At 39.7% G+C, this 19,190-nt stretch overlaps 1 protein-coding gene across 7 annotated transcripts in view; it reads right to left on the reverse strand.

The window, feature by feature from the left end:
* Window positions 1–1,536: 1,536 nt before the first annotated feature.
* LOC131436275 (mucin-2) overlaps window positions 1,537–19,190 on the reverse strand; it is a 486,638-nt gene continuing 468,984 nt past the window's right edge. For all 7 annotated transcript variants that reach the window (XM_058604909.1, XM_058604910.1, XM_058604908.1 and 4 more), the window contains 2 exons: window positions 16,356–17,034; window positions 1,537–16,290 (listed from right to left, as the gene is read on the reverse strand). In XM_058604909.1, coding sequence (XP_058460892.1) covers window positions 15,103–16,290; window positions 16,356–17,034 — 1,867 coding nt within the window. In that variant the 3' untranslated portion in view covers window positions 1,537–15,102. The remainder of the gene's footprint in view (window positions 16,291–16,355; window positions 17,035–19,190) is intronic.

Here is a 19,190-nt window from a genome sequence, read left to right on the forward strand (position 1 = left end):
ACAAATTGACAGATTCTGAACCATTGCGAACAGTCTTTATTGATTTAGAAAAACCATTCGATGGAGTAAAGTACGCCACCGCACGAAATTGGCCATCTTCAAAATGCTTGTTAGATCGATGGTTTTTATGGTCACGAGACTATGTTGGCAGAGGTGTTCTCGAAAGAAAGGTGCTGATGGAAGACGAAACCTGAGATGGCGTATGAACCACAAACTGCAACAGCTGCTTGAAAAACCACCTGTCGTACGGACAACTAAAATTGGACGGCTGCGATGTCATTAGGATAGCAGACGGCAACCCAGTGAAAATGATCCTTGAATCTCTTCCGGTAGGTGCGAGGAAAAGACGTGCCCAAGAGAACAAGGTGAATCGACCAAGCGGAGGGAGCTTTACGAAGTATTTGGATCTTGAATAGCTGACGAAGAGCGGCCATGAATCGGGCAACAAGGAGACGTGGGCTAGATACAGCAAAGAACACCACAGTACTAAGCTGATCGGTAAGGTAAGTTAGGCAAGATAGTTCACGAATCCCGGTTTGTTCCGGGAACAATTCTGCACTCCATGGATTAGGTTTAATTCTTGCTGAGGAATTTTCTTTCCAGAAAAAAAAACTAGTGTAAATTTTAAAAACATTTTATTAAAAACATATCCATATCTTTTGATAATATAACCAAAGCACAACATTTATAGATTTGCTTAATTTCACACTTATAATTCTAAACATACAGTTTTCACTTATAACTAATGAAGCAAATATGTACAACAGATTAAAAAGTGATCTCAAAACATAAAAAATCTCAAAATGATTCATCAGATTACTGGAAAAGTAAAACTGTTAATCAGTATTTCCACCTTCGATATAGCTTATAAATATTTATTTTCTTATAATCAAATTGAGTATTTCGACCGAGGGTCACCGTTCGGTACAAATAGGGCAAAAACTCCGTCAAGAAAAAGTTAAGTAAATCCTATTCAGCTTTCATTTCGATATTTAAATTCATTTAATGTAAAAAAAAAACACGGACGGAGAACCAAACTGGTTGACAATCGGTTTCCCATCGGCCTATCCCACGGTTTTATCAACTAGTTCTTGTCAATTGCGGGGGTGTGGCGAATACAGGAAGCTGTTATATTTTTCAAATAAAAAGTAGTAATTTATTTACAAAATTTGTAGCAGTACAACCGATCCATTTTTCCGCTCGCTGAATATTGTTGGGTTGGGCTTACCGGGAAGACCGCCCAAAATTAGGGATGGATCGATTTTCGAGTGACGAAAGTCAATGAAATGAAAATATTTCGAGTGAATATTTATGGTTGGTTCCCGGGATGGGCGGAATGGATTGATTACATGTGGGTGGCAGAGGTTAATGCAGGATAGGGCACGGGAATGCGGGAAGCATGATGGAGAATGCATTGCATTGTTATTAAACGCGAAGTTAACCTATCGATAAAATATTTACAACATTTAATAAAATATCAGATCACTCGGAGGAATGATAATGGGACGGAATTACCGCATGTAGGTTTCGTTGGAGATGAGATTTAATGAGTGGTTTTTCGTAACCAGCGAGGGCGGTTTTTACGGTTGACATTCGAATGAAAAATCGTTCTTTTTTCTCGTTGGGGCCAAACAATTGTTTTCTATGCGATTAGTAAAGGAGGAGAATACTTATATTTATGCTATTCTAAACAGAGTAGTTTCGAAAGAATATTAGTGAACGTATGTGTGTGTGAGTTTTTTTTAGTTCGCACCGCTTTTCGGAAGAGTATATGAATGCAACATTTATCGACTTGGTGAAAATAAATGCTTGACAACCGGAGTGCCAGGCTACTGTGTTTGAGTATTCCAAAAAAAAAAGGAAGCTGCACGATTGATTCGCAGCCTATGATCGCATTTATCTTTGAAGAGACGAAGCAAATTTTGCAATTCCATAAATTGCTCACACGAATGCCCATGCCCCCGACTACGGTTTCGTGAAGGGTTCACAAAACTCCCGACCGGAACTGGAACCCATTTCACCGGGCTAAAAGAGAATCCGTGTTTTTTCCGCTCTCAACAAGTTGCCTTGTCAGTTTCAGACCATCCGACATCTGGCGTTTTTTTTTCTCCAGTTCCCATCTACCTCTCTCCTCCTCCTCCTCCTCCTCCGCCACTATCACAAACCATCCAACAGACGATGTACCATCGTGTTCAGAATGTTGAAGTTGGCGGCACTTTTAAGCCTGAACAGGAAAGCACACTTGTTGTCAAGATGCTCTAGCCTCACTTCGTCATCCGAGCGTTGAACCTTTTCGTGTCGACTCTGCCATGACGGGACTGAAACTGTCATCAGCGCCCGACGAACGATCAACGGCGGCAGATAATGCAGTGTTAGTATAAAATCCCTACTGCATCAATGGAAAACAGCGTGTCTTGCATGTTTGGGAGTTACTTTTACGTGATTGAACAGAACTATTTGTGTTTCGATTATTCCCCAACACTGTTGAAGAGTTTAATTAGTCATCGATGGCAAGCAAATCAAATGAAAACGCATTTCAAGACGTCTCTAAACCTCCCACCAGCCCGTATTAAATATCACTCGCTTGAAAAGCTGAAACCTTGGCTTCATTAAAAGTTTAAAAGTGAAAGCTTCTTGCGAAACACATGTTGGCTTCTAATTCGTGTTTTTTTGCTTTCACTGGTGCTCTGCACAAACCAAAAATAGGAGGGTGAGTCAACAGAACAACCCTCGGATGATGCTGGAAATTGGAAGGAAACGAAACAAAATTGTTGAAGTGAATTTTCTTGTTCGCACACGGTTATGTGTTTGTTGGCTTTCGTTGCCTGCGATCCTGCTGGTGGCAGCAGCTTGTTTTCGGTTCACCCTTGTTTCGGTAGTTTTCTGTGAGAGAAAACATGATTACTGAAAATTCTACACGCGACAAAAATGTTTGAGGGGTTAAATGCCTTACGGCACCGGAAAAGCAGTATTTATCTTTAATCGTAAATGAATATCACACAAAAAACACTTTCTGGTAAGGGTTGTATCATGGGGGGTGGAGATCGGAGGGGACATTTGCCTCGGGTGCAACGGGAACGGCAAAACCACTTATTGGTGGTACCTATTTTTGTGCTCGCGCTTTTTGTCCTGAGATTTAGGGATCGTGTTTTTTTCGCTCGCTAAATAATGACAAACAGAAAAAAACATGTACTAATCCATAATTTTTGACTCATCGAAATGAATTCTCGCATCTCCTAGATTAAGGAGGGATGAGGGGGGGTGCAGGGTGTAGATGATGAAAAATATCATCATTTTTGAGAATTTTTTTCAGAGTTATCGTGCGACAAAATAAATTAAAATTTTTTGAGTGATAAAAAGCATCATTCGAACAACATTTTGTAATTTTTTCGTGGAAAAATAGTGAGAAATAAGTCGGAGAAGAGGTATTTTTGAGAACGCTTCTTAAAAATCCTGATTTGCGGTGTCCACTGTATCTCAGCGCAGACTGATAAGAAGTCAACAAATCAAAGCAGTATAGATAGAGTAGATGTTTTTCTAGACCCCAACGTTTCTGTTTCACTTATTTTTTAATTTTTTTTAATTTTTGGTGGTTGTTCAAAGTGAAAAGTACGATTTTTCACGAAATAATTCGCCATTTTGTAGCTGTAAAACTTCCCCAAAGTAAACAAAGAAGAAAAAGGAACACGTTGGGGTCTGGTTTTTTATATGTAGAAAGTGTGTGAAAAATTTGAATAAAATTGGTTTAGTAGTTTTTGAATGACGATGGATACGGACTTTCAAAACCTGCTTTCGAGCAAAACGCATTCAAAGTTTTTTGTGTATAAAATCAATGGAAACAATTTATTACTCAAGGGAGCTCGTAGGGTCTAACATTTTCAAAAAATCATATTTTTTCTTTTGTATTCTTTTATAATGAAACATTTCAAGAATGTTTTGTCAAGTTTTTAAGTCGATCGAAGCAAAAATCTTGGACCTGTGTGCCGAGCTCTTACTTCTTCGCAGTATGAGATAAGCAAAGATAAAGGCCCATAACTTGCTGAGCTTTTCTCCGATAGGCTTGAAAATTTCACAGAATATTCTTGAAATGTTTCACTATGAGAAAATACAAAGAAAATAATAAATGTTTTTCAAAAAGTATTAGACCCTACCCGCCCCTTAATGAACAGAAATAGGCATGTATCCTTGCACCGGAAGGCATAAAACCCCTAATCAAGCACGGGATATTTTAAAATTTTGAAGGTTTTAATGAAGTACAAAAATATTTACACTTTTTGGCGTATATACGTCACCGTAAATTTATGATAAAATTTTCAGTAATTTGAAGCAGACTAATAAAAAATTAGAGGGCCAGAATCCATGCCTATTATTAAAGGTTTCAAATTCAGGATCAGATTTGGATTCAAAACTCCTTCCCTGAATCCAAAATCAGAGTTTAGATTCAGAGCTTATATCAAAGTTTAGAATTTATATCCAGGGTCAGAATTAATGTCAAAAATTTAGATCCATAATCCAGATCGAAAGATCCCAGGTACTAAATTCAGGGCAAAATTCTCGGATTCAGATACAGGCTCAGAATTTAGATCACGGATCCTGGTCCAGAGACTAGGTTTCGAAAACAAGTCCAGAATCATGGTCCAGAACTCAGGTTCAAAGTTCATAACTAGAGTCCAAGTTCACAATTTAGGTCCGGGTCCAAAACTCAAAGCAGGAATTCTGATCCTTGCTCAAAATTTAGGTCAGAAGTCTCGGTCCAGAGTCTCGTTTCAGAACTCAGACCTAAAATCCTAGGTCCCGAACTCAGGGTAGGAATCTTGGTAAGGGGCTCAAATCAAGATTCAAAATTTAAGTCAGAATTATCGGTTTTAAATCTAGATTCAGAATTCAGGTCCAGAACTCAGATCCAGAGTCCAGAATTCAAGAATCCATGTCTAGGACTCAGATTCAGATTAGAAGTCCCAGTACAGAGTTTCGGTTAACAGCTCAGGTCAAGGTCAGATTAAGATACAAATCTAGAAATCTAGTCCTAGAGCTTTACTTTCGAATTCTAGGTTTGGTATTCAGATCCAGTAACTCGGACCAGAATTTCGGTCTAGATCTCCAGTTCAAGTTCAGAAGTCAGGTCCAGAATCTTGGTTCAGAAGTCAAGTTCAGAATCCAGATCCAGGTTATGGTAGGAACCCAGGTCTAGGATTCAAATCCAGGTTTCGAATTCAGGTCAGGAAGTTTCAAGGTACAAATTTCCGGCTCATGATCGGAACTGAAGTTCAGAATTTAGGTTCAGATTCAGAGCTCATGTCGAGGTGCAATGCTGGCCTAGCTTCAGGATTTAGGTCCAGAATCTTAGGGCTGGTATCTAGGTCTAAGATTCAGATTCAAGCTCACACTTCAGGTCAGGAATGCCGGTCCAGAAACTAGATTCAGGATTCAGGTCCAAAATCCAGATGCAGATCCGCCATTCTGGTCAAGAATTCCGGTCCAGGATTCAGACCTAGGTTTTGAATTCCGGTCAGGATTTCAGGAACAGAATACAGATATAATTAATGTCCAGATTCAGAATAAAGGGCAGGAATCGGTTTAGAATTCATGGAATGGCTTCGATTCAGAGCCAGGTTCAGCATGCTAACCAAGAATCTCGGTTTAAAGTTCAGGGCCAAATCTGGAGTCCCATAATCCTGGTCCAGAATCCAAGTCGAGGCCAGAGTCGAGGTCTTGGATTTAGTTCCAGGTTCAGAATTCAGGACACAAATTCAGGTCAAAAGTTTAGAGCCAGAACTCAGGTCCAGAATCCAGGTTCAGATTCCGAAGTTAGATTCAGAGTTCAGTGCAGAATAGCGGTACTGAACCTAGGTTCAAAATCCTGATCCAGGTCCAGAATTTAAGGCAAGAATCCTGGAATAGAATTCAGATTCAGGCTCAAAATTCATATCAGATAATCAGATTTAGAATTCCAGGCGGGAGATTCAGACTCAGGCTCGACATTCCGGTCCCGAATTTTGGCTCAGAATTCAGATATGAATTCTGGTCTAAACATAGGATCCAGGTTCAGTGCTCTGGTCATGAATCCCGGTTCAGCATCCAGGTCCAAAATTCAGGTTCAAATATGGGCAGGAATCCATATCTAGAATTCAGACCCAGGTCAAAACCCCTGATCCAAAATCTAGGTGGTCAGGTTTCAGGTCCAGCATTCAGATTCAGGTCCAGAGCTCCGATCCGAAACCCAAGTTCTGTAAGGGAACAGTAATATGATGTAACCTGTGTTGGTGATTGCCGAAAATTTGACAGAAGCTACTATATTGCTTTCTATATTGTATACAACATTTTCAATCCGATAGAAGATGCTACAAGAACTCGAGTCTCTCAATGCATGAAACGTCGAGAGAATTTTTCTACATTTCTGGGCTCCATTTCATACTCTGAGTATTTCACGCCCTTAAAAAAATTGCAGTCTGATAATGATCGTTGCTGTGTGGAATTTCCCAAGAGAGAATCGCAAGTTGACAATTACAAAGGTTATATGCACATAGATAGAATAAGCGACAATAGTAAAATGATTCTATCGCAATTATCAACTGCCTGTATAGAATCGGATCGCGAAACGAGAATAAGCGACCGTTTGTGGCTTCAGAGAGGTCCCCACAGCAGCGTGCTAACCTTTGATTCTCAAAAATGTCATCGAGAGAAATTCGCTCTAGCACTGATGTCGATTCTATGTTAAATGAGCCATGCCAGGTTTTTGTTGTTGCGATGATATCCGTCTCTCTTTGATGGCACTGATTCAATCGTGTGAAGAGTTGCTGGTGAGTGTTCTTTGATACGATAAAAGCCATCCTTGGATATAACTTAATTTAGTTCCAAGAGCTGGACCAGGATTTCGTTCTTTGAAGAGGCTTCCATCAGTATTTAACAGCGGTTAACTCAAACGAAGCTTTGTATTCGTATTCACGTCATCCTGTTTTGTGCCTGATATTAGCCACCCATCCTTCTCAAGTTTTTTGAATGACTCAATGTGGATTTCGTTACTATTTGTGTTGAGAGTTGTTTTGTTAGTTTGGAATTGCTGAAATCTGTTTGTTTTTCATTTTTCTGTAACTGTGCTGTAATTACACTAGTTTCATCACGATATTGATTTAGATAATAATTGAAATTGAAATAATTGTTCACTCTAAATGTGTTCTTCGGAACAAATCAATATCTCCAACAAAACCTAGTCAGGTTTTACTTTTCCTTACAGTTTCAAGTTCAAGTATTTTAATTTGGCCGTGCACACTAAGATATGAGATTTTTGAGAAGAACTGTTGGTAAATTTCGAAAAAATTAATTAATTTTTCGATAAATAAAATAAAAATAAAATTGAATTGGACCCTTCAAATGTATGGACAAATGAATAATCGAAACAACAGTTTTATTTATCATAAAACTAATTTTACCGAGCCATCCATTGGTGATAGCAATCCTTACAAAACTGTAATCAACTTAAACCATGTCCATGTATTGTGAAGAACGAGGTTGGAATAGTGAGTCCCTCCAGAGCATTTGATAAGATAATGCTAACAATCTTGATTACTAAATTTAGCGAATACAATTGGCTTGGATCAAATTGAAATGATTTTTAAATACTTTTATAAAATACGGAAAAATGTAATAACAGTTTCCATTCGCAAAGAGCCGCAGGAAATCGATCTCTAATCCAGCCTCGTCATTGACTAATTTGTATTCAATCCGGGAAAAAATCTCCTACCGTGTTAATGCAAATGCAATTATAACACAAAACATATCCCCGTTGGCCTAGTTGAAACCCTGCACCGGTTCTATTTCACACTTGAAAATCCCCAATGATGATAAACACCCTTATTTTATGTAACACCTCCATCACAACCCACAATATTGCTTGCCCTTTCCTCACCCTTCACGACATGAACGACCTGTGGCTTACCCCAACTCCCAAATCAAGCTCTCTGCTCCCCCTTTTTTTTCAAGCTGTAAAACATTTAATGTATGTCGTGTGAAGTTTATGCGTGGTTTCCAATAAACCGTGCTTTGTTTTGTATCGGTAACAAAGAACTGCGAGCTGATTGTTACATTGTCCAAAATGGCAACCACCTGTTCCGGTTGCGGGAAATTGTCTGTCTTCCGGCAACGGTTGCCGGCAAACTTGTACAACTGCCTCACCCCTGCTCGATTGCTTTTGTGCAAATCTATGCTCCGAACATCCTTCAGTTCTCCAGCGGTGAAGCGAGCGACAAGTGCGAGTGTAAAGACTTTTTGATGTGATCCAAGCAGAACTGGTTGTCAACGCGACACGAAAGGGCTGTCAATTAACTTAAAAGTCAAGTTTCATACGGTCGGTGGTGCAACGATGTTTCCGATGCCAGAAAGCCATGACTTCGCCGACCTGCCGAGAACTTAAGAAAGGGTCTCCACCGCCGCGTTCTCCCCAACCGGGCACGCCATTGTCAAAAGCGATGATAGAAATGGTTGCATGTCAGCTTACTCAAGTGATCTTTTATCCCACATCCGGATTTAAAAGATAGCAAACATGGTTACCGTGAGGAGCAGTAGATAAGAGACAACTGCACTATTAACGGTTTGTGGCAGCCGGAGAAAAGTTACTCACTGACAAATGGTTGGGTTTTGTTTTACTTTGTCGAGGAAGCGAGGGCTGGCGAATTGTGCCTGCAGCTTACCAATTACAACTAGCAAGGTGTTAAGGAGTTGGGTTGAACGAGAGAGGAAGAGAGAGATAGAGCGCCACTATCTGGGACATTCGAATCTTTGATGTGTAAGTAAAAATTGAGAAGTCACGCGTTTCAAAATCCTACACCAGTAGAGTAATGAAAGTCGGTATTTCAATGTATGATTCTATTTATACGGAATAAAACTACACGCTTAGAAAAAAATTGTGTAGATTTACGTCTTTATAGATGCACATAAGAGGAGCGTCGTAATTCACTAAAATTTACAATTCATAGCATGTAAATATGAGTCATATCTTTACATTCACTGCTGAAGTTGTTATCGATTTCCAAAATTATTTTTACATCTTTATAGATGTAATAATGTGTCATTTTTGAAGAAATTACGACACGCTTGAAATTACATCAAATTTCATTTTTTCTAACAGTATACATTCAAATCAAACTTCTATTTTCTAAGGGTGTACACCCCTAAAAATTTGAAAATACCACATGACCTGAATCAAAGCAGGCCAGCATGTATTTGTTTGATCGACGTTCCTTTTATGTCCATCTAACGGGACGGAAATTTTCTTATTGATTTCTTTCAGTGTACTAAACAATGATAATTCAGAATTCTAGTAAAAACTACACACTTAAAAAATCCCTGTGATTTTACATCTTATTAAATGCACATAAATGGAGCGTCGCAGTTCACGCAATTTCACGTGGAAGAACATTTATTATTGTGTCTAAAACTCCATGACATGAAATTCGTTAAATTAGAAAAAAAAAAAAACACTGATAGCAACCGCCGCGACTTGAACCGAGAATCATTGGATCGCAAGTACGTCTGTTAAACGACTTAGCCACAGAAGCATGGCTGGTAAAAGGAGCATTTAAATGCATATAGTCATACCTGCTAGCAGAATGCAAGTTACAGTCGAAACCAGTAAAATTCAATCTAATCTAACATTATGTCATTACAAATGAAATTTTCCGTCGTTTGACAGATTAGGTCTTTATGAATTACATCGTATGAGGAATTAAGTCACCTGTATTATTCAATTTTTTTTTGGTGTGTGTTAGTTCGTTGTTTCTGATTCTAAAAATAGGCTCAAAGGACCATGCTTTCGAGAAAATAATATATTTCCGTGTTATGAAAATACAACATGAAAAAAATGCCTCTTGCTGCAAAATTACTGCAATTGTGAGAAACGCTTATTACATTGATGCGTTTATTAAAGTTTGTTTGAAAAACCTTACAATGTGAGTATTTTCGGAACAGATTCGATTAATTGGTACGAGGACATTTCGATATCCAAGATGGCGACTTATAGTTAATCGATCTTTCTTAAAAACCATTAAAAGATGGGTATTTTCGGAACGGATTTGATGAGTAGAACAGTGTTTGAAAGCATATCAAAATCTAAGATGACTACCGGTTAATCAATATTCCCTAATAACCGTTACAACACCGGCTACTTTTGGAACGAAAAGCGATGTTTGAGGTCGTTTCAAATCCCTAGATAGCGACTCCCGATTTATCGATATTCTTCGTAGAAATGGGCAATCAGTTCGCGAGCGGTAAAAAAATAACTAATTCTTCTGGAAGTATAAATGATCTGGAGTTCTTTGATAAAGAACTGTAGTTCTCCATTCTTTTCAATAGAAATGGAGGCAATGGAACTCTTTGAAAGAGTTTTAGGGGAAGATGGGGTAAAATGTACCCCCGAGGCATAATGCACCTTCTGATTTTCTCAAAAGAAACCAATTTTTTTCACTGAAATTTTAATGAAAGGACTTTCAATTCCAGTTTTATAGCCTTAACAACAAATTACTATAAAATTTTGGTAGCGATGGTTCAATCATATCTGGAAAAATAAAAAAAAACTATTATGTCTCTGTTATAAGTATTTTTTCATGTTCGTTCCATAATAATTTTCTAGGGTGAGGAAGACGATTTGAATTATGTAACCAGTAAACTTATTTGCCAATCATTCGGGTTTCTAAAATTAGTTCTAGTACAGACGATGTATTTGCAATTTTATAGAAAAATCGTTAAATATATCGTCTCATATTTTTGGGGGCAAAACAACCCGAATTTGGTGGAGCAAAATGCTCAAGTATTCGCTTACAAAAATTATCCATAAGATATCAATTTAATTAATAATAGTGAACAATCTTCCACCTGGCAAATATTTCGTCAACGAAAAGTCTAAAGGTTTCTTTAAATAAGAAGAATAAGGAGCTTTATGAGGGTGCATATTGCCCCGTGGTTCTCATGAGCTTTAATTCATTGTTTTGATGGATATTAACTAAATAAACTATATATTTCGGAGCGGTCGCAGGACCTTGGAATAGGCTAGAAGTGGCATGCATTCGCGACCTTTGAAGAAGTACACAAATATAATTAATTTTTGGTACAAATTTATCATATTTTTTTCGAAGGAACATACAACAACATAGAGGAACAAAAGAACATTTCAAGAGAACTATTTCTTTTGGTAGAACTAAAAAGTTCTGAGCGGTTGTCCAAAACGAACGATTTTACCCATTTCTAATTCTTTAACAACCCAGTGACATTCTGTTGCTACCAAAACAAGAGATTTTTCATCAATAATAAAGCTTGCTTCATTTAGAATAGGAAAAAACTTTTGCTCATATTGTGGCGCTCCTGGTGGACAGATTTGGAAGTTCTTGGCGCCCACGTGTCGGGAATTTTGTCAGCATCATGTATGATTTTTGACATTCCGCAAATCGACTGTACTTTGTAAACAATCAACATGGAAGCCGAAAGAAGGGAAAAAATTGTGCACAGTTATTTGGAAAATCCATTGTGGTCTGCATCTAGGCTAGCTAAACAGCTGAAATTGCCTAGAAATACCGTATGGCGCGTTATCAAACAGTATAAGGAAACATTGACGACGATTGGGAAGCCTCAAGCCAGTCGTTGGAGTGGAACTGTCGACCGGAAACTGCGGGGTAAAATTTTGAAGAGGAATCCTATTCTGTCGGACCGTGATATGGTCAGAAAATTCGGTGCTGCCCATAGTACCGTGAGGAGAACTCGACTCCGGGAAGGAATCAAGTCGTATCGAGCTAGCAAACAGCCAAATCGGACCATAAAACAGAATAGTGTGGTCAAAATTCGTGCTCGGAAACTATATGACCAGGTGCTGACCAAGTTCGACGGGTGTCTTCTGATGGACGATGAAAGGCTGACTTCGGGCAAATCACAGGCCAACAATTTTACTTGCCAACGGCTCGGGGGGATGTTCCAGCCAAATTTAAATTTGTTTTTACCGACAAATTTGCAAGATAATTTATGATTTGGCAGGGCATTTGCAGCTGTGGCAAAAAACGAAAGTTTGTTTTGGCCAGATTTGGGAAGCTGTCATTACAGCAAAGTCGTTCAAGAATGGTATGCAGAGAAAGGGGTCCAGTTTGTTCCGAAAAACCTTAACCCACCCAACTGCCCCCAGTTCCGCCCTATTGAGAAATACTGGGCAACCATGAAGAGGAGACTCAAGGCAACGGAAAAGGTTGTCAAAGACATCAATCAGATGACGACCTGGTGGAATAAGACGAAGAAGGTGTCCCGCCGCCTAATGAGCCGTGTTAAAGGAAAAAATCGAGAATTCCTTCGATACCGTGACGAATAATTTTATCAGTATTTTTTCTCAAAAGTATGAAGAAACCGCTACATTTGTATAAAAAAAGATCTTGAATTCAATAATAAATAACAGAAATACAGGCAATTCTCTATGTTTCAATTCTATCTGAAGCAAGCTTTATATGTACACTCCAAAAAAATTTGAATTTCACAGGTGACTTAATCCGTCATACGATGTAATTCATAAAGACCTAATTTGTCAAATGACGGATAATTTTATCTGTAATGACTTAATGTAAGATGAGCTTGATTTTTACTGGTTTCGACTGTAACTTGCGTTCTGCTAGCAGGTGCGACTGTATGATTTTAAATGCACCTTTTACCAACCAAGCAGATGCATGCTTCTGTGGCTCAGTCGATTAACAGACGTATGTGCGATCCAATGATTCTTGGTTCAAGTCGCGGCGGTGGCTCTCAGTATTCTTTGTTTTTATTTCAATTAATTTCATGTATGGAGTTTTAAACACAATATTAAATGTTTTTCCACGTAAATTTGCGTGAGCTGCGACGCTTCATTTATGTGCATTTAATAAGATGTATAATCACAGGATTTTTTAAAAGTGTGTAGGTATCACGAAATGTTTTGCTACGTCAAAGGCATCATATCAACAAGATATTCAGCTCTCACATTTCACGAACAAATCATTGGCAACATCCTTTTTAGCGAGCATGGCACCCTCAGGCGAGTCCGCATAGAATCACGTACACAGAAATAGGGGAGAGAAATGTCAAATTCGTGCGCGCCAAAATAGCAGCACTGCGCACCCATACAATTGACATGATTTGTTGAATGTGATGCCGTGCGATGGCGTTGCTGGACTGAAGACTGATTTTTCTCTAAGCTGATAGGGTCACGTATGCATTTTCTTTAACCCGAACTCGATTCTTACGCTATTGGAAATTTAAAAAATCTTTTTTTTTACTTGGACCGAACCTGACCCGAGTCTGAGTGGTTCGTTCATGAACCGGTATTCGTGTTCTATTTCACGAACATCAACCATATCAAGTCCATTCCGAGATTCGGAGCACCCTCGTGTGCACTGCGTACGGTGTTTGTAGCTCTGACCAAAATATCTGACTTTTGTGAGGCCTTCCTTCGCTAGTAACATTTACAACTATTCTCATTTATCTTCGCATCCCATAACAAAATATGACAACTTTAGTTGTTGCCATAGATTTTTAATGCTACTAGCAAAGGAAGTGAATGAACTGCATTCTGTTACGCTTGTTATTAAGCAGTATAACATCTTTTATAATGTATTAGATTGTATCGGAATGCTTTATTAGTCAATGTTTCCCTCAATGCTACCAAACATTACCAGATTCTAAAAAGCTCGATAGAAAATACTTTCCGACAAACGAAATTAAATTGCTGTATTGTTTCTTAAATAGGACCATACATCGGTTCGGATGTCAAAACTTCACAAACTCTCTATTCCAGCGAAAATCAACCACCAACCTAATTCCGGAAAAAGTTCTGCCAATTACAGCCAACTGCCTCGAGCCAATCAAACTTTTTTCGTTGTTGTTTCGTACCACGAAAAACAATGATTCTTTATGTTGAGTGATAAACTACTAACGAGACTGGATCCCAGTTTATGCTGACCCCATAATCCGTATTCAGTTCGAAGATCCACAACGTGGGAGCGTTGCTCGTTTTCGGTTTTACGACACGACTTCGACTGTGCAGGAGTAATACGATACCAAAAACCCTCTTATTTTGAGATGAGCAAATATTCAATTTTTCGCTCGATAGCCTAGAGAAATTGATCGGTTTGAAAGTGCTCACCCAGGAAAATTGTCACAGTCGCACCATCCAGTAGTGACGGGCCCCAGGATTCGCAAAATTCGACCGACCGACCGACCCACGACGGCACCGTTATTAGCAGCATATGGTCGTAAAAATGTCTGCCATGCCTTCATAGGTAAACAACCCATAAGCAAGTGATAATCGTATATCAGGGAAATTTATGCCCCCTAGACAACTTCTTAGAGACGTTGCAATGAGGCATCCTTCGCAATACCCACCCGGAAGACGGTAAACAATAGCGCTTCTTTATTGTAACCATGCGAAGGCGTGGAATGGGGTTTGAAATTATAGCTGTTGTTGTTGTTTTTGTTCCGGCAGTTATTATGGTCCTTCCATTCCCTCCGTCTCCGGCTGTCTTCTGGTACAATATTTTCACACCGTAGATGAAAGAAACTAGTTCAATTTTAATGTCCTTAGAAAATGTGTTTCAAAGGTTTCGTAGGATAGGATTTGAGTAAATGTTTCAAAATCGAATTTTCGCTCTCAAATAAAAATCATTCTGCAACCCCCCCGTTTAGCAATATATTCCCATTAATCCTGTATCAACATGCAATTTAGCTAACCCTAGCAGATATCGCCGCCTACTATTTGGTAAAATTTATTGCACGTAATGCCGGCCGCTACACCCGAGGAAACGTTTGGGAAAACGGGTAATTATCCTTCTTTTTTCTTCCAGACGTATCTCGTTTTTATTGTGTATCACGCACCGGCTACGGCCGGGATCACCAACCAAAGAAAGAGTGTAAATTTTGCACTTCCACTCTAAAGAAAAGGGGAGCGACTTTTGTCCATATGTTGTTAATCTTGCACGAGCTGTGAAAGCTACACCCTCATCACTAGTATTTGTAACAGAGAGAATTTAGTCTAAAGTATTGTCCTAGAAAATTCGTTATTCTAAATTAAAAGTGAGTACCTTACGGTTTTGAAATGGGCGGAGGTTGTTAACCCACGTACGGGAAGGGAGCGTACGGAGCCGGGAAGTAGCCCGGAAAGGCTGCCGCCGTCGGTTGAACCGGAACGGACTGCGTCAGGTAGGTGGTCAGCTGCGTCGGTACGACGGTTGTCGAGTAGAGAGTGGTGTAGGCAGTTTTGGCACCAAACGTCAATTTCAGGACCTTGCTGTTTGTCTCGGTCACGACGGTCTGGGTGATGACCGGCGTGGACTGGAGTTGGACCTGTGGCTGTGGTTGGAATGGGTTCAGCTGGGGAATCGGAGGAATCGGCAACGTGGGCAGAGTCGTTGTTACGACTTCGTAGTTGGTTTTGGTGACGGTTCCAATGGGACGCGAAATGGTACTGAAGATTGTGCTTTGACCGTTGATTATCGGCAGAACGTGCGATTCGTAGACGGTTTCCAGTTTGACGACCGGCTTGGACGAGGTAATTACCGATGGAATTTGAGCGGCAGCCGCTGGATTCAACAGCCTTAGCAGTGCCAACTGTTGCAATTGATCCGGTGTCAGACTTGGCGTCGTCACCGGAGCCTCGGTTGTTACCTTGTTACCTTCCTTATGGCCGGCGATTCGCTTCTTCGGACGGATGTTGGTCGGAATGTTTGTTTTGTCCACTTCCGAAAGATCAAAATCGGATCCAATGCTGGATAGATCCAGATCCGAGGGTAACTTCGGTCTATCGTCATCCTCTTCGTTGTCGTCCCCGAACTCCAGCTCCAGATGCAGTTCCGAACCAGCCTCATCCAAGCGGCTGTTGAACTCGTTCAGTGTCTTCGACGGTACAAAGTGGTACAGTTCCATTGGCGGAAGCGTTTTGGTGGCCGTCACAAGCCGTGTAATGTGGTACGTTTGGATCAGCGTGTAACTGGTAGTGTCCGCACCGTCCCGAATCACCGGAAGGATGTGAGTCTTCAGCATGGCCTGTGTGGTGCTAAATGTCTCCGTCAGGGTTTCCAGTGGCGGAGTCTCAACGTCGCCAGTCAACGTGATAGGGGGCAAAGTGGCCACACTCGAATCGAGCAAATTGTTTTCCTTATCAAGGTGGGTCGTCGTGGCAAGGATGTTTTCGGTCAGTGGTTCTGTCAGCGAAGGAGTGATGGTAGCCGTTTCCTGCTCTAGAGTCTTCTCGTACGTCGATGTCACGGTAATGTAGCGAGTGTTTTTCACGGTGCCCACCTAAAATCACACAAAAAAAATCTCACCGTTAAAGAAAACACAAACCTATCAAACCGTTCACTAACCTGGAAAGTGTAGGGTGATTTGATGGTAGCAATTTCGAAATAGGTATCCTTGAAGTCGGCCGGAGTGGAAATCTCCACCTTTATCGTCTCAATTGGATACCGATGCTCGATCTGGTTGTCATTCTCCGCATCGTTCAGCACATTGCCGTTCACCGAACCGGACTGATCCAAATCGGCATCGGTGTCGACCTTTTCCGAGTGTTCCGGAGTCTGCCCGATGTCGTTGCTCTGCACCGAAGTATCGTACACCGGAGCCGCCGTAAGATTTTCCACCGGATCGCGCACCTTCGGACTCTGCTTTCGGATGTTGACGGTTGGTTTCGGGGGGCTCTTGTACTGCCATCGACCGGGCGATCGATTCAGCTTGAACTTGTACAGGCTGGTGCTCGTTGTGCTGGATTTGGCCTCCGGTGGCGTTGGTCGCAGATTCGGTTTAAACGAGCGACGGTTGGCTTCCTGCTCCTGCTGGTGCTGTTCCTGCTGGCGGGATGAGTACGACGGCGAGGACGACTTCGACGATGCCGTGGACGGACTGCTGTTGGTAAGGCTAGGCTTGAAACTATTACGAGAAGCTTTGTTACGCCTGTTTGCGTAGGCGGGAGTGGTTGAGGAAGGTTCACTGAAAACGGACACCGTCGCCAGTTCCACACTAGATGTAGAGAATCGGTTATAGCGAGTGCTGCAAAACACGGGGTTAGGTTTGGTGGGTGGTGGAGGGAAGAAAAACGGAAAACATATGTACAATCACCGTGAGTGTTTGGTGGGGTTGATTTGTGTTTGTGTTTCTTTATTTGTGTTTGTATGTGTGTGTGTATGCGTGTACGGGTGGGTATTTCATGTAGTGTGAAAATTTACAATGATCGTAATAAACACTATGTACAGGCATGCGTGTATGGTTTCAATGGTGGGACAAGTTTGAAAATGCTCGAAAGCCATTCAAAACACGTGCAAATATCAGTGCGATTTTCAGTGGACAAAAAAATCACTCATACTCATACTTACTCAAGCACACTATTGTCTGTCTGACTACTGGAAATAGAAAAGGAATTAGCAGTTTGATGTAAACCATTGTTCGGTATTGGTCAAAGCGTTATTTGTGTCAGTTTAACTCAGTGAATGTTTTGAAGCGAATGTCTGGTACAATGAATGTTGGTTATGATTTTAATGTCTGGTTAAGTTGGATGTGTTTCATACTGTTAACGGCTGCTGAATTCTAAACGGAACGTTTTCGATTTCCGACACGATCAGATGAAAAATGAATTCCAAAATCCATCCTGTTTACGTAAATGAAATCATGTTCTACAAATGGTGGAATCAGACGTATCGAACCGTATTAATCCGTTTGAATGTGTGCGTTGTTTTGCATTACGACAACGCTCGGCCTTATGTTGCAACTCCGGTCAATATATGTTTAGATAATAATATCGATGTTTTTCCTCACGGAACGACCGAAATTAGTTCTGCGCCTAATTCGTATTACTGTTTTTGAATTAGTTGATTTTAACAACAGAATTGCCAAAATAACTAAAAAATTAGTTAAAATTGAGAATTTACTTTGCTGAAAAAAACTCTTATTTTTAGCGAATGTGTTTAGTTGGCGAACATCCTGGACATAAACCAGCAATATTTCAATCCAACACGAAATTCTCATTGACAATTAATTTTGTTATTAAATTCAGAAAATTTGTTTCTATTTATCTATCACCATCATTACTGAAGGACAGCACAAAGAAAACAAAATGAAATTGGTCTTATAAACAAGTTTATTAGCCAAAAACTCATGAGAGGTCTAGTTTTTACGTTTCGTCTTCAACTCATCAGTGCATCAGCAGATTATGTTGAACTACTGATGCAAAACCCCATGAGAAGTGTCAAAACAAAACAATCCATTAAAAGGCTTAAAAGGACAGTCTTGTTGAAACTGCTTGCAAATTGTTTAGATGTTTTTCGAATGTATTACGATATATCCATATATAAATTTCTAAACCAATATGTAAAAATGACGTAAACTCTTAGTCGAAAGTGTATTTATTCAGAATTTGTGCGCATGTGTTTTTACGCGGAACAGTGAAGTGAGTTTCGATTATTGCACTCTAATTGTATATGTATTCGGTTTATGTTCTCCAAGTGCTTAAAGTTTTCAACGAGAGAGTCGATTTTGCGAAGTCGAATGAAGAAAACAGCAACTTAGAAGAAAAATTTTCGAAAAGAAGTTGATGTTTTGTTTATGTCTTTTTCTTCAATACAACATCGTATTTATACCTGCCAATAAAGAAAAGACAACCGCGACTGAAATTTTTTTCGATAGTAGTGTGCCATCTAGTGGCTTGTAGTCATTACGGTATTAACGTTTTTTCGGTGACAGAGCGCCATATAGCTGCAAATTGCAGAAACCAATTCAACCATTGGTTGAAAACAACGTTTTATTTCTCTAATTCAACTAAAAAATTAGTTGAATGGAAATTAAGTGTGCCTTAGCTAAGAAATGACAGCACGTTTAATTGGTGAATTCAACTAAAAAATAGCCATTTCAACAAATATTTTATTATTATTAAGGGAATGAGAATTAAAAAATCTAAATTAGCAAAAGTAAGATTATTTTAGTTGTCTCAAAAAATAACTAACTAAAATCAGAAAATCAACTCATTTTTTCGCCAAAATGCTGATTTCGGTCTTTTCGTGCTTGAACGAAATGAATAGCATACCTCTAAAATCGGATTTCACGATAATTTGAAAAAAAGTCAGCTTTAATGTTTTGATAGTAACCCAAGTAGCACATGTAACTTGTTCATAAAAAATTTAAAAACGTGCTTAATCCACCTATCAGTGAGATGA

Source organism: Malaya genurostris, chromosome 3, assembly GCF_030247185.1.
Source record: "Malaya genurostris strain Urasoe2022 chromosome 3, Malgen_1.1, whole genome shotgun sequence".
Lineage (NCBI taxonomy): Eukaryota > Metazoa > Arthropoda > Insecta > Diptera > Culicidae > Malaya > Malaya genurostris.